This window comes from Platichthys flesus, chromosome 14 (genome assembly GCF_949316205.1).
Source record: "Platichthys flesus chromosome 14, fPlaFle2.1, whole genome shotgun sequence".
NCBI lineage: Eukaryota > Metazoa > Chordata > Actinopteri > Pleuronectiformes > Pleuronectidae > Platichthys > Platichthys flesus.
In genome coordinates, this window is record NC_084958.1 from 18,175,331 (window position 1) to 18,192,114 (window position 16,784).

The following is a 16,784-nucleotide window of genomic DNA, read 5'->3' on the forward strand; positions in this document are numbered from 1 at the left end:
ATTGGAATACTGTTGGGGAATTTCATGAATTAAATTTAGCCACATTTTATTAGCTTATTTTACACCTTATTCTTTTTTTTGTGTGTAAAATGTTAATGTTAAATATTTAAACACACGTTCTCAGTCATTTCCACCATATTTTTCTGTACATGTTATATCAGCGGTCTCACAGTGTTTATGTAAAGACCACGAACACGGATCCTCAGTTTGTGTTAAGTCTATGTCAAACCTCGGACTGAGCATGTGACTGTCACATGACACGGGCGCTGTGTTGTCATCAGTCAGCTGTTCACTCAGGACATTAGTACGGTGAGTTACTCCTCTTCTTCTTCTTCTTTACCTGATAACAAACATGGTGTCGCGCAGCAAACACGTCTGCTGTCAACCTCTGTTGTTGTCATAAAGTTATCGCGTCTGCAGCGCTGAACATTTTGAATCAGAGTGGATGAGAAGCCATGTTAGCACAGCTAGCACAGGTTAGCATCCGCAGTTTGTTTCGCTAGCTGGAGAACAGGAAGCGCACAGCTAACGGTGTCACCTGTGCCCCCCCCCCCCTCAACATTTTAAATTCACGTTTATTCTCGTATACGTTGTATTTGTCTCCGACTTTAATTCGAGTTAACGTCATCGTGTGTCGCCTTATCTCAGCTGTCTGGATGACGCATCTTTACCTGTCGTGACATTGGGTTAAGCTAGTTGCTAGCTTGATCTGCAACAGCTAGCGCCTCTAGCTTCAGCTGGTGCTCCAGTCTGTGGACTGAGCTAAAACACGAAACCATTAAACTTCTTTGCTAGAACAACATGTCTGCCACACGTCGAACTATTTTGCGTTGATGGTGGATCGTTTTTAGCGCAAGACTGTTTTCCTGGTAGCTCTATCACTGCTAACCCTGCTAGCTAAACAGTGCTGAACAGAAGGGACACATCACTGCACCTTTTTCTCCTGGTTTATATATTTAGTATGATGTAAACTGTAAGGGAAATATAACATGTGACCATACTATGATCATGTTTATTTCCCCTTTGATTGATCATCATTGAATCTCATACAATGAAACCTTGATCAAGCTGTATCCTGTACCACTGAATGAATTTTCGCCTGATAGCTTTAACTAGGCATTGTTGTTTTCATGTGATCGAAGATTCCAACGTTTGACTTTGTAACAACCACAACCAGAGTGGGAGGGGTTAGCTAAATGTATACAGACAAAACCTGTTTCCCATTGGTGTGCATATTATAAACTAAACTTTGTCGTATACACCATGCTCAAGCATTAAGGAAGGTGACAATACTGTAAGAGAGATTTGTGTCTCGTTTCCTCGTTGGTAGAGTGGGATTGTAGAAATTGCCACAACAAAACACACATGAGCCAGACCAGAGGCTGCATCAGAACCTCAAATATTTTGACACTGTTGTGTTTCCATCCAGGTGTTGTTGTATTTTCATCCAGACACATAGTGTTGTGCAGTGGGTCTGTATCAACATGGATATCCGCGGGGCGGTGGACGCTGCAGTCCCCACAAACATCATCGCTGCCAAGGCAGCCGAGGTGCGGGCCAACCTGGTCAACTGGCAGTCCTACCTGCAGTGAGTACAGCCACACATTGTGTTCACATATCCAGGATACTTTAACAGGTACTCCTGTCCAATCTAAGCAAGAGTAATACTGTGCAGCCCAGATTAACAAACTATAAGCAGCCATGTCCACAAATATAACCAAGGACACAACTCGTATCCTCCGTCAGAGTATCAGCTCCTATCTTCAAGCAGATGGTACAAAGTTTTCTTTTTCAAACAATCCTTTTTCCCCAATACTGAAACGGGTATGTTCATCCCCCTCGTTGACTACTCTTTTATATTTTATCTGTGTAAAACAGTGCATGATGGATGAATGTATTTGATTGTGTTTTTCTATTGATGTAACATTGTGGTCCAAGTCAAATCTCCAACAAAAACAATAAAGCTTATCTCATCTTATCTTAATACCACTGCCTATTTTCTGCTTTTGTTACCACTATAAGACAGGTAATATTTAAAGTTTATAATAGAGGTCATAGTAGAAGTTGTTTACACTCTCCAAGCTGCACAATTTGCATCGTCATATTGTATTAGTTAAGTCAGCAAGTTAAGCTCTCATTCATCAATCTGTCAGAGAGCAGTGTGCAAATCTAAAGTCAGCTCTACTCTTGTTCCTCTGCTGTGATTCACTGTCTCGAGTGATACTTCCCTTTTTGAGCCTGTGTGTTTTGAATGCAGTAAATCTGCCTTAGGACTCATATAATCACCCCTAAAAATCGAATAATATTACTTGATTCCTTCTTTCATTTCTTATGGCTGTGCGATGACCAACAATAACAACCTGTCTTCATGGACCATCCATTGGATGTTTTGCCTTAACTAGAACATGTGATATTTACAGGTTAACTACCATTATTGTGCAAGCTTCTCTTTCAATTAGAAGCAGCATGCTAGTGAACATTCCTCAGTGTGAGGGTCAGTAGTGTACATGTATGTAATGTCTTGCTCCAAGACATTACACTTGTACACAAATGTACACACTTGTACACAAATGTGTACACAATTTATAGTAGCTTGTGCTAAAATGTTTGTGTCTCAATCTCATTTCCTTTAGGAGTCAGATGATTTCAGCAGAAGACTGCGAGTTCATCAAGAAGTTTGAAGTGGCCAACTCTGAGGAGAAACAGGTCATTCTGACCAATGAGGGACATCAGGTATGAGGGACTGCAATTTAACTGCACAGAATATAAGCAGTGTGTTCAACATGTCAGTAGACACAGGAGCTATTGTGTCTTTCTGAATATCTAATTTTGCTTTTGCTCAGTGTGCCAAGACCTTTCTGAACCTGATGGCCCACATCTCCAAGGAGCAGACAGTCCAATACATCCTGACTCTGATTGATGACACCCTGCAGGTACACAGACAGACCCGCTGACGTTGGACATATAGGATATGCATGGTCATATATCGATCACAACGTTTCACTCCCACCAAGAGTTTTGATTTAAGTCTCTAATGTCGGTAGCAATGACAGGGCAGAATGTTGAAACTTGGTGGTGCGTTCGCAAACATACGTGCTCTGGAAAAGTATTTAAAATGTAGATAAAGTTGATATGCATATGTAGAGATACACTTTTTTACTTTCTGATTAAGTCAAGCAGACCAGGCTACTCATAGGAAAGCATTTGCTTTAGCTCAACATAATGCTATGTCGTCAACAAATAATGTCATCGTGTTTGCACCGTTGATTTATTATGATATTTGTTTTCTTAAATTAACCAGTGGATGATGTAATGTGCCTTTAATCGAGACACCAGACTGTGACTGATTTTACTTCTTGACTTCTGTGATAATTACTGTCTAATTAGCATCTGACAATTTATTTTGTCTCTCAAAATACTCAATAATTTGCTAGTAAAGGACGATTATGTGCAATGCAGTCAATTAGTTAAAATCCAAGAACTCATCCAATATTTTATTTCAATCGTCTCTCAGGAGAACCATCAGAGGGTGAACATCTTCTTCGACTACGCCAAAAAGACGAAGAACACCGCCTGGTCATATTTCCTTCCCATGCTCAATCGTCAGGACCTTTTTACTGTCCACATGGTGAGTTAATGGAGGATGTCAATTATCTTGTGTGTCTGCAACGTTTAGAGCTGTGAGGCAGTATATTTCTCCTTCATGTGTCCATCCCACTTTATTGAACACAATATCTCAAGATAGCCTTGAGGGAGTTCCTTCAAAATTAGCTAAACATTTTCACTTTAATCTCGTTGTGTAAAGTTTTCTAATTCAAAATCATGACTCTGGAATAAATGTGAGGTTCTGATCATGTTTTCTCCAACTTGTGTGGCTGGTGAAGGCATAGAAGAGCAGATTGGTAATCGAAGTTCTCCACTCTCCCTGTACGTTAAACCCTGTGTAATCCCAGATTTCAGAAAAACATTGACCATTGTTAAATGTTATTGACTCTCATCAGGGATATGGATTGAACAAGGTAATCGTATGTGCACAGTGGGCTGTGAACAACTTTGGGAAAACAGGCCTCGTCCATGCTAAATCCTCAGCACAGTGTGGTATTTGTAGCTGCTGACATAACTAATTAAGCATTATCATTGCGTCCTGATCTTATTTTTCCAGATAAAAAGGTTGTATTCCATTAAATGCTTCACAGCCATGAATTTTCTCTACTCTGCTTATAATCATAGCAAGGCATCAATTATTCCTCACAAAGCAACCTTACCCACGTTTCCTTGAACAGGCAATAAATACATTTTTACAAACTGACTTCTATGTTGGAGCCTGATTAAGAAAACCAGCGAGATGGCATCCAGCAGGTGGACATAATGTGACCCAAATGATGTGACACTACACGACAGTCACTCCAACAATCATGCCGAACCCTTTCTAATAATTTACAGCCTCATATTCATCTTCTCCTGGGGAGGAGGAAATTGGAGAAATTAATTTGTTCCTGTCTCATCACAGGACACATTAGTTCTTAACAAGCTGAAGTGTTATATTGCAGATTTCAAATGTCAACTGTTGGTAGAATGTTCATTCAAAGCAACATGACTTTGACATGTCCCTCTATTATTAGGCTGCACGGATCATCGCGAAGCTGGCTGCGTGGGGCCGTGATCTGATGGAGGGATCTGATCTGAACTACTATTTTAACTGGATAAAAAGTCAGCTCAGTTCACAGGTAAAAATACAGAATACACATAAAGTCTAACTGTCTATCCTTTTATTTGACAGAAAATTGTTTCCTTCTATTTTATTTGATAACATCAGTTTATTACAATACGGTGTAATTACTAGTTGTATAAGTATGTAAGTTATATACTGTAACTGTTTTTCTCCTCTTAAATTCATCGTATCATGGTTCTTTCTTTTCTCAGATATTGGGATATCCACTTCTTAAAAATGTGGCTACCCCTTTCTAATGGAGTTATGTTTATTTTTAAAGAGTCTTATCTATATAGATAACTTCTATTATCTGTCCCTGTAAACTTTGTCTGACGTAGTATAATGTATGGAATCCCACTGATTTTGAGCTGGCCTGTCAGATTTTGAGATGGTCTGATGAAGTTTGAGCTGTAGATGCTGGCTTTGCCATGGCAGACGTGTTCACCAACAAGTTGGCAGCTAAACTGCTGAGTACTTATTCCGAGTTTCTTTTGGGCCTCTGCATTGTGCGCCATTATTTCTAAATATATCTGGAGATTGTCTTCATATCAGTTAAAGCCAGATCTCCTCAATACATAATTTCTCTTTGTTTTAAACTTAATTTTTTCCTTCCAAAATATGGGTTGAAACCAAAACTACTTCTTATACTTGTGTTTAATATTTATTTTCTCTTCAACAGCTGAGCAACAAATCACTCAACATCTGCTGTCTCTGAATTGCATTTGTGGTCAAACTTGCAGCGCACGCTGTGTTGTTCCAGTGACACAGTGACTCACCTCCAACTGTGAACATTTCTGCCCCTGTTCTTTTGCTTATCTCTCATTAGAACCTACATGGTACAGGTCCCGAATCAAGCTCAGGAGCAGGAACAATTTCCCCCAGTGAAGTGAGTATAAGTGAAGTGCATCTTCGGAGAAACCTGGGGCTTCCAGGAGGATGAAAAAAAGGCAGGATTTGTGCAAGCCGCAACGTTTCAGCTGTCACTGGACTTTCACTTCTGTTCTTTCCCCGCTTTTTCTCTGTCATCCTGCTCTTGCACTCGAGTTTGTCATCAATACTTGTAGAAAGATGGAGACCAGCATGGTGTTGGCTGCCACTGGTTGTTTTCAGCTGTACAAAATTGCATGTCGTAAGCCTCTTCACCCTTTGTGCTGAAAGCGCATGACGAACACAGCTTTTGCTGTACATTAGGATAACAAGGTTAATATGAAATTGGATCAACATTTGCACAGCAGTATCATCCTACCATTTTATATCTCATACTGTGTCAAGCATAGTTACATTATTCTGAGAAAAATGTGCTCAGAAATATATTGACAGGAGGTGTATTTAATAACTTAACATCATCTTTATAATTTTCAACCAGGTAACCTCTGCTCCGCCACTCTGTCCTCACTGTTCCCTGTTCCTCTTGCTGGACTTCTTTCTTTTCAACCTTTTCAAATTAACAGATTAATGCAATCTATTTTCTCCTCTTAGCTTCCTCCTCTCTAATCTCAATTTACATTGTTCTGCTCAGGTGTGACGGGACACTTGTCCCTGCTCTTGCTCTGTATTGTACTATTGAGTCTGTGATCTAGCATGTGTTCATGTGTGTAGACGATAGACTGCATGTGCAAGGCCTCAGGGTGATAGCTGATGGTAATGCAAGTTTTGGACTGGTGTTCTTCCATGTGCTGTCTCTGCTTGTCAACTTATCTGTGTTTCAGAGCTGCATTGACTGAACTTGACCTTCTAACATTTTGTTTGTTTTCCTAATTGGGCAGCTAAGGCTCCCACCTCTGTTTGATCCAATGTTTGCCTCTGTCCTTTTCAGAGCTCTCAGTATGTCCAGTGTGTGGCTGGGTGCCTTCAGCTGATGCTGAAGGTGAATGAGTATAGGTTTTCCTGGGTGGAGGCTGATGGGGTCAACTGGTGAGTAAAGACTCCTTATCATTAATCCTTCAATAATCTATTATAAAAACAGCCAACAGTAACTGATGGAATAGAGCCCCTCATGTATCAGTGAGTGTCACTGCTATCATGATGAAATCACCAACCTGATGGAATCAAATTAAATTTAAAGGGTAATATGGGTCCAATCAAATGTTCTGAGCTCTCAGCACAGCTCTGACTTGACTCATACCGGATAACTTATGAATAAAAGAATTGATTAACTACATTAAATCTTTAAAAGACACTGTACAGTTTGAATGTTCTCTATTTTACACCCCCTTCATTTTTTGTGTGACTGGCCCCAAAAAAACGTGAATCAAACCCCCATTAAATCCATCTAAGGAAAAGAATAGTGCTCATTGTTTAAAAAAAAAACCTGTCTTCATTGACAGGGTCATATATTAACTCTCATGTGAAATGGATGCATTGATTTCTGGACATGTTTAAATGAAGACGGTACCAATGTTGAATGTCAAAGTGTTTGCTGCGCAAGTGAGTTTTTTAGTTTAGTATTAGTATGTAAAACTGGCCTTACTTCATAATTTGGATCAGATAATTATTGCCCATCTCTGCACTTACCAGCTATTTCTGCAATTGCATGGCTCGCTGTACTTATTAGTACTAGTGTCTGTATTTTGAGCAACTAGTCCATTGTGCCAAAGACTGTCTGAACATTTCATTTTCATCCATTATCAGAAATAATGGATAAACAACATGTAGGCACGTCGCTCTGAAAGCTCCTCTATTAGTAAAAAGGTCGTGGATGGAGATGTCCTTCATAGCACTTTTCCTTTTTTTGTTTTATTCATATAATTTGTTTCTTTCTGTTTAAGCATCACAGCGGTGCTGAGCAACAAGTGTGGCTTCCAGCTCCAGTACCAGATGATCTTCTGTGTTTGGCTCCTGGCCTTCAGTCCTCAGCTCTGTGAGCAGTTGAGACGCTACAACGTAGTGCCAGCCCTGTCCGACATCCTCCAGGAGTCTGTCAAGGAGAAGGTCACCCGAATCATCCTGGCTGCCTTCAGGGTATGTGGGGAAAGTGTGCATTTTGTAGAATACCACTTGGGATCAATCAACAATTATTTGAATATTTTCACCATTATTACCATGTTGCTATTGTTCCCAATTGTCCTAATCATGCAAATGATTCTGCTCAGCCCAGGGGACCAAAAACAGACTTGATTTATCCAGACCATCTGGAAGTATTTTAAACACATCGTCAAAGGCAGTACTGAAGTGATCATGATGTGTTCGCCCCCATTATAATGCTTTTACTTAATGTTGTTCCAGTTGTTTGAAAAAATAATCCAGCTCCTGAAAACATCGCACTGGTTTTCACACATATCCTGTCAAAGATGGATGGATTCTAAACTTGTATTTGCACTGTTTGCTCTACTTGAGTCAGATGCTGTGAACAAATAAAAGGCTTTTTAGAAAAGAAGATATTTGTAGTCCTCTGCAGCTCTGCCCTGAATGCAGGCGGAAAGGGTTCAATCAGAGGAGCAGTCTGGGTCTGACGCCACTTTAGTGTCACTCCAAAGTTTTGGCAGTAGAATTTTCTGAGTTTCTGGGACTTTTTCCAGGGATCCTGACTCTAAAGCGTTTTACATTACTAGAAAATTGTGTTCTTGTTACAGCTCTGCACTCATCCCCTTCACAGCGCACTCACCAGTTTATCATTATGGTTCTTCCTGGTGGAAATTCAATCTGATAAAACACAGTGAACAGGAAACATTACAGTAACCACAGCATGAACAGTACACTTCAAACAGCCTGATCACCTACGATAAATAACTCATCAAATAACTGTTCTGTGCTTTTTCTTCTCTGACAGAATCTCCTGGAGAAGTCGTCCGAGCGGGAGACCCGTCAGGAGTACGCTTTGGCCATGATTCAGTGCAAGGTCCTGAAGCAGCTGGAGAACCTGGACCAGCAGAAGTATGATGACGAGGACATCACGGAGGACATTAAGTTCCTGCTGGAGAAGCTGGGAGAGAGCGTGCAGGATCTGAGGTACCGAGTGGATTCCATGGCACGAATAATCACTCCAGACTATTTAATTACTATTTAAAAACCGTTAAATATATTATAGTTCTAAACATGAATCGGTCACTTTCATATTAGGCCAATTTCTTTCCTAAAATTTTTTTCTGTAAATTGTGATTTATCGGGGAGAAAATGGCATTTCCTCTTTTCCAAAGAACAAAAAACTATGGTCATCCTTGGACTGTGCTCTTCTCATTAATGAAAATCTTTCCAATGTTCTGTTGCTCTCTTTTTTTTTTTCATCTACAGCTCATTTGATGAGTACAGCTCTGAACTCAAGTCCGGACGCCTGGAATGGAGTCCTGTCCACAAGTCAGAGAAGTTCTGGCGTGAGAATGCCGTCCGTCTGAATGAGAAGAACTACGAGCTGCTCAAGTAAGATGAAGCAAGGCTTTTCATTTTCTCAACGGGACTCAAAAACCTGAACTAGACACTTCAGAAAACAAATAGCTTTGCACTAGAAAGTACACACAAAGATACAAAACATTCTCAAGATATCCCCTCAAAAAAAACGAATTAATAATTGAATTAGTGTTTAAAATTAGAGTTTTGACAGATTGGCTAATGTCAAATGCGGTTGGTGTTTTCTTATCTGAACATATTTTTGCCAGCAATCTATTAAGTATAAAACTTCATTTTTCCGTCTCGTTGTCTCCTCACCTACCTCTTTGTATTCAGACGACATCCCCGTTTTAAATTACCCTCAATCTCTTTTTGTCTCTTTCCCTGCGACACGTCCTCGCTTTGTCTCACTTAGAATCCCAAGGTTTCCCTTTTTCAGATGATCCTTGTTTGTCATACTCTTTGATTAGAGTTTAGGTTTAATCTCTTTTTCTAAAAGAACATTAGCCTTGATTCACTGAGCAATCTGTGCATTTCAGTGAAGCTTTTGCCGGGGAACATCTGAGAATTGTATGATTATCAGGGCACATCATCTTTGCTTATGACGCAGACAGACCTCACCATTTAAATGCCTCTCCTTTTGTCTGCCCTTCTTCAATAGGATCTTGACAAGGCTGTTGGAGGTGTCCGATGATCCTCAAGTCATAGCGGTTGCGGCTCACGACGTGGGAGAATACGTGAGACATTACCCACGCGGGAAACGGTGAGACATTTTTCATTGAAGACCAAATCAGGCTTTAAGATACTGTGTGAACAGCACCACTTACATATGCTTCAACAAATTCAATTACCCTGAGGCGCTTGGGTATACTTATGTACATAAACTGTGTTGAAACAAAATGGGTTGAACATTATGATTGACACCTGAGACTGACTCATTATTGGCAGAGCGTGTGGGTCACATCCATCTTTATTTACAAAAGTATGTGTTCAGTGAGACATCAACAAGTGATCTAAAAAACGTGATCTGTGTTTCTCATTGATTCTGGCAGTTTTCTAAATAACCATTGTCCTATGTGTGTCTGAAGATGACCATGTTTGGTAAAATAAAGAGACTTCCCTCATCCTCTCTCTTCATATTCTTTAGGCCTGTGACTGTGTGAGTGACAGATCACTAATGGTTTTTCTACTCTAAACCTCTTTTCTTTTTACCTGTTGTCACAATCTCAGGGTGGTTATTCCCCCATGTCCAGCCTTATAACGATGATTACACTCATTTTGACCAGAGAATGTAACAGTACCAATGAATGTACTTTCACCTACTTTTAGACCATTTACTGAATTACCACAACCACTGCCTCATAAAGGCCGGTTCCCTCCTTTCAAAGCACGACAACCCTTTCGAGGCCAGTGACCTTTCATAAAATACATAGAACATTTTAGGGACTGGATTAAATTACCTGATGCTGGACCAAACCGAGTGGGGAAAATAGGACATTTTTTTCTGTGTGAATAAAAGGCTGTCACCCATAATGTCTTTTATTCCTCCCATTTCAGGGTGATCGAGCAGCTGGGTGGAAAACAACTGGTGATGAATCACATGCACCACGAGGACCAGCTGGTCCGTTACAACGCCCTGTTGGCTGTGCAGAAGCTGATGGTCCACAACTGGTATGAACCCATTAAACATCTTTATACAATTTTCTGTTTGAGAGAATCTACTCCTCCTCCATACAGTGTCATCAGGAAAGCTCTCCCTCAATGGACACTTACGTTTTTGAGAAGGAAATATCAATACCCTGCGTTTACAGCCTGATGATCCACAGCTCTGCACACAATCACAGATAATGTAATTGATTTGGGCTTATTAGACATCTGCTTGGGTGGAATCTGAGCAGCGCTCCGTGGACTCGATACTGATGACAACAATCAGATGGATTAAAGCTCACAGCCGATTTGTTCAGATGTCACTCCAGCTCAGTCTGTGTCCTCAAATCGAGCAGAACACACGAATCCGTTTGTATACGATAACAAAGCAGAACTTAATTTTATCTGTGTAGTGCTTTTAACAATGCTCCAAGACACTTTACAGAGCTTTACAATAAAATGGTTGTTGTAACATTAGAATTTAAATCTTACTCGTGTTGGTTTTGCGGCCGCTATCTAAAACACACTCGACTCCCTGAGCAACTGTGGATTGAGGCTTTGTGTGTAATAATGGAGTGTAGTGCCATTTCCCATCTGTGTTTCAGAGCTGCATGCAAGTGATTCCATGCACGCAGGTTTTTCACTGAAGGGTGAGCTGTATCTATCCACTAGAACACAAATGGGTTTTCAGTGTAGATATTGGTTACTGAGGAAAATAAATTAAAATTCATTCAAAGTGCTTCACAAAGTAAAAGGTGCTCCAAGAAGACAGCAAGATTCAATACATCAAAATACCAATAGTAAATAAAATCAAATTAAAATTATATATGATCTAATTTGCTGGGATTTACAAGGTTCTCAAATCGAAGAGAGTTGCATTAGAAAGCAATATGTATTTTCCCTTTCAACTTTAACTCTGTAACTTCAGATCCAGGAGATTTTTTATTATTTATTTTATATCTGCAAGATAATTAAATATTGTTTTTATTATATATACCTGCATGTTTTTCTGGTGAATCAGAGGAAGAGAACAGCATTTCTGTCGTCAAACACACCTTTCATACTTGAGTTCCTTTTGATTTAGCATGAAAACAGATATTTAATCATCAATCAGTCATTTATGCAACTGTGTTTCGTTTTAAAAACCCAGCACACAAATCACATCTTAACACTTTCACTTCTTGTGTTTTCTTTAACATCCATATCTTATTAGTCCTCGCCCTGTGATGAACTGCTGGGGACAAAATGCAGCACGTGAATCATTCTGATGTGTTAATGTTTCAGCTTTTAAAGAGACAAACCTGAAAAACACTGAGGGTTATTGTTCGTCTTAGTTTTCCACTCGTTTGGTCTCCTTGACCTGAACTGTTATGTGGAGCGGGGCTGTGTGAATAGCCTGTTGCCTGCGTCTGCATTACGACACAAATCTGCGAATGCCGTTGCAGAACGAGATGATATAGATCAGCGCTCTTGTTCTTAAAGATGCAAAAAAGTCTCCATTTCTCAGCAAAGTGAGAAGCGTTCACAACACCCACGGCCCCTGAAGGGAGCTCCCATGTTGTTAATGTTTCAACAAGATCTTCTCATTGTGCTGACTGAAGGTCCCCGGGCCCGCTGTCATGACAACAGCACAGATGAATGTGTCAACTGGAAAAACTACACTTATTTCACCCATGTGGTCTTTGCTCTGCTTCGTTAAGTACTTATTGTTTTACTTAGGTGTTTTCAGTACCAATAAGTGAAATATTTCTTTGCCAGTCAGCTGCAGGCTGACAGTTATAAACTTTAAGCCAAATTTTAACAGCCTGACTTTTAAGGCAAAAACAGTCATTTTAACTACAACCTGACCGATATGGACATGCATTTATAACAAATTAATAAAATAGGTTTAAAAGAATATGAAAATTCAGTAAACAAAACATTTTATGAAAAATTATAGAGATACATAACTGGCTATTTTAAATCTAAAAATGTTAATAAAGTGCACATCTCTTCTGTATTTTCATAAGCGCTGAATCAATTAGTCTGTCAAAGGCTAATTTCAACCTTTTTATGTTGGTTATAGCTAGAGAATCATTCAGGTTCTAAAAAACACTTTGAGATGCAATGTGAAATCAAATTTCTCTTGTCAACCTTTAGTGAAACTGTCACTGAAGAGAATATGCTGTTGATTGAGTGCTACCTTTTTCACAGATAACATGGTTGTTATTTGTATTCTTACATAAAATATATCATAGCTTCTCGTATGTGCAAAATGTGTCATGCTCGTTACAAGGACGCACTGCAGGTAATTATTTGAAGCAGCAATATCAAACCATAAAAAACTGTCATTCTAAGGTCTTTTTAAATCAAGGATGTTGGGAAGATGTTGTTCCATCTCATCTAATATCTGCCAAACAGGAAGATGAAATGATGTGAAAAAAAGGGTGATTATCGACACACTGTCAGTTCTGCGTTTATCAGGGATAGATTTGAAAAGGAATCGGAACAGTTCAAATGGAGAAGTACAAAGATAGAAGTGTATTGCAAAATAATGTGTGTTGTGGCTGATCCTTGGTTTGATATTTTTTTTTGCTTTTGACAAAATTGTTTCCCGTGTGAGTAATATCATGAAATGTGCCGGCAGGTGAAAACAGTTGAAAACAAACCTGGAGTGCAGCATTTCAGCAGATTGAAATCACTTTTTCAGATTTCACAAAATGTTTGGTCATGGAAATTTGGTTTAAAGTTATTGAAAAGTCATGGAAATCCATTGGTCAAAATGTGTATGAACTCTGTACACAACTGTGGCTTATCCTTCCAATTATTGCCATCTGCGTTTATTAGCTCGCTGGCTATTCTCTGAATCAACATGTAGTTGCTATTTGCAGCCCAGCCAAAGGTTATCGCTGACAGCTCCGGGGAAGTGTGGAGATTTGTGATGCTTTTTTCCTCTTTAAAAGCTGAAACACTGAGTAAATACTTCACACAAACAGGCGATGGAGGCTTTGATAGATTTCAATTGAATTGAATTGCAGGAGTTAGTATTTTTTCTATCTTTTCTACCAATTTAGAAAAAAATGCTTATTGCACAGACTTGACTTAAAAAATATATATATATAAAGATTTCCAGTATGTACCTGCTTTGATGTTATGTTGTAAATCCAATCAGCTTGGGCTCAGCAGTTAACAAAGAATTTTAAAAACTGGCGTGCAGCTCATACTTTTGCTTCTATTTGTTGATCTGTAGAAAATCGGAACAAAAAGCATATTTATTAGCAGTCACGGATCTTAGCGTTCATTTTTTAAGGAAGACATTATTTCTATCCTCAGAAGTTCTTTCCAGCCTTTTCCAAGTTCAGGGTTCTGAGAGGCATTTGATATTTCTATTAGCATTAAGCTGAGTGTCATGATAGCAAGTCTGAAAATGTTACTGCCAAGAGAAAAGCGTGAAGAAGAAGATCCGTGACCTTTCAGAATTCTGGTATGTTTTAGAATTTAAAATGTCATCATGTCTGAGTCCGAATGAGCAAGAGAGTCTTTCTGGAAACCACAAGCTCACTTTAAAGTTGAAACTGATCTTTAAGGCCATGATTACAACCAATGGAAATCAACATGGCATCATGATACCCATGAAGTATCGGCCGGACTCCTGAAAGGTTCTGTGGGGAGAGAAGCTCTTTATACTGCGGAGTTTGGGCTTATAGAAGTTTTACATTAACAGAAAACTTGTACAACAACTTGGAGGAAAGAAAAACTTAAAAAGCATTAAATGCACTAATCTACACTCTAATGAAATTTAAATTCAGGACTCAGGAGTGGTGTGAATATTGGAAGTGAAAATCCTAATCTGTGGTCTCTCTGTTTCAGGGAGTACCTCGGACGACAGCTCCAGTCCGGCGACCAGCAGCAGACTCCGGCCGTGGCGGCTCGAAGCTGAACTGTGCGCGTGTGTTTGTGTATTTGATCGTCTTCAGCTCATTTTGTGTAACGACTTGTTGAAAATCCAAACCAAGGGGTTTTCCCGCTCCAGCTCCAATGATCCTCGATGTTACCTGATTTGACTGTCGTGTTTCGTGACGTGGCCCCTGGGCTCAGTGACGTGTGGTGATTGAAGTCCCACTTTATGTCTGTGATAATGTACAAAACTGCAAGTTATTTAAGTCTGTAACCTGTGAAACGTTCTACGTGTTCTAATAAAGATGCTTATCTATGGTGTTCCTGTGACACGTCGGTATTTCCTGTGCAGGATTAAATCGTGGCCGAGGTCACTACTGCTGAATGACCAAGAGATTGACTGAGTCTCTTTAGTTTTCAAATGAAAGCATTTATAGAGTGTAAAATAATAAGAAATAAATTATGCCTATAACTGTCTGGCTCTCCAGACCTCTTCCTGTGAAGTGTTATCTTGGTTTGAAAGACAAAAACACCTTCTATTCTCCTCATAATATGATAGTTTATAAAGATAAGGTAACATTTGAGCTATTCTAGTTTATAAAGATAAGGTAACATTTGAGCTATTCTTCATCCACAGTCGACACACACTGGTTTTTCTCATGTCAACAAGATGCAGGATGTTTTAGAGGAAGCCTCGAGCTTTTCGCAGTTGTCTGATAAACACACTGAAGCTTCGGGTCCTTCATTAGACGTGACTGTACGAGTTTCCTCAGTCATTTCACTTTATCCACAGCTTCTCTCTTGAGTGGCTGTTTATTTGTTTCTATGCTGCATAGCAGATTATGTTTCTAATGTGAGTCGGTGAATCCACTGTGTGTCCATCAGAATTTCAATTGAGTCTGAGTCTGTGACCTTTCCCCCCCGCCCTGCCCTTGACTGCTCGCAGTGAAGATGCTTTTCACAGCTCTGCCTTCACTGTTTCAGCTCATTAAGCACCAGCACACACACAGACACAGACACACACACACACACACACAAACACGTTATAAAGTTTACACAGCAACAGGAGACAACAGCTGTTAGAATGAGTTTCGACTCCTGTATTAGGATCTGTTGACTGAGACTGGAGTTTTGAGTGTAACTATAAGACTCAGTGCTCAAGGCAGTTTGTTTTCATTCCTACTCACAAATTTATTTACTGTTTTTCCTTTTCTCCATGTAATGAATCCCTGTAGAACCAAACAGCTCCATCAATGACAACACTTGAGCCCTGGGTATAATTATACTTGTTTTGTTTTCTCGAGAATTTCAAATCACGACTTCTCTTGACTTTATCTGTCAAACAGTCCCATGATTATTGAGTAAACGTCTGTTGACTGTCAGCAATAACAGACACATTACTAGAATAAACACTAATAGGGAATAGAACATATTTTGTGATAGACATTAGAATGGCATACGGTAGATCTCTGCCAAGATCCACAAATTCTACCCTTGAAAATCCATGACAGTTTCAACAATGCCTAAATCATGCTGTGAAAAAAAAAGAACCCTAACAGACGTAGATAAACCCTTTTCTCCATACCCGTCCAAAACGGAATGGGTTTCGTTCTCGGACCATTTCCCATCTTCGCACCAAGTTTCAGGCAAATCCCGTAATCTTTGCTGACAACCTGAAAGATGGACATGGGTGAATACTTGTGTTTACAGAGCGTGGTGACTTCCTGCTAGAGGCACCAAGGGCTTAAGACATTACAAGCCAACTTGCATTGTGGGTAAAGCAGATGCCAGAATGACTTTAAACAATTCTATGAAAGATAATATTTTTGTGTCTGCTGAATGGACTGTGACTCTGATCTCTGTGTTACTGTGTGAACTACTCATGAACACAGACCCATAATCAGGCCCTAATGAACCATAATGGAGATATCAAAGGTTCTGTTCATTCAGTTGCAGCTTTTAGTTCGCAGATCATCACAGTGCTCCACTGTCTAATAACCAGACCTCACATTTTACATTGAATGAAAAGGCATCATCAAAAACACAGTGTCTGTGCAAACAGTTGAGTTCAATTTTGGTTATTTAAAAACTCTGTATATTTAATGGGCTGATACTTATACATGTGTACCACTGGGTGAAGCTCCAGACCCTCTGGCCTTGGAGATACGCACCTTACTGATATTACGTTAGTATTTACAACAGCTCCAGTCTGGCAGCAGGATGCCCA

At 39.6% G+C, this 16,784-nt stretch overlaps 1 protein-coding gene across 3 annotated transcripts; it reads left to right on the forward strand.

Annotated features, from left to right (window-relative positions):
* The first annotated feature begins 216 nt into the window (after positions 1–216).
* Positions 217–14,878, forward strand: atp6v1h (ATPase H+ transporting V1 subunit H). Of its 3 annotated transcripts, none has more exons than XM_062404488.1 (14): positions 217–309; positions 1,430–1,588; positions 2,634–2,733; positions 2,844–2,933; positions 3,515–3,628; positions 4,623–4,727; positions 5,538–5,597; positions 6,528–6,625; positions 7,480–7,672; positions 8,481–8,659; positions 8,942–9,067; positions 9,696–9,797; positions 10,592–10,705; positions 14,531–14,878. In XM_062404488.1, the coding sequence occupies exons 2-14, from the start codon at positions 1,485–1,487 to the stop codon at positions 14,598–14,600; spliced, it is 1,455 nt and encodes a 484-aa protein (XP_062260472.1). In that variant the 5' UTR covers positions 217–309; positions 1,430–1,484; the 3' UTR covers positions 14,601–14,878. The 3 variants fall into 3 exon arrangements, with proteins under 3 accessions (XP_062260472.1, XP_062260475.1, XP_062260473.1); XM_062404489.1 differs by lacking the exon at positions 217–309 and adding an exon at positions 358–476; XM_062404491.1 differs by lacking the exon at positions 5,538–5,597.
* The last annotated feature ends 1,906 nt before the right edge of the window (positions 14,879–16,784 follow it).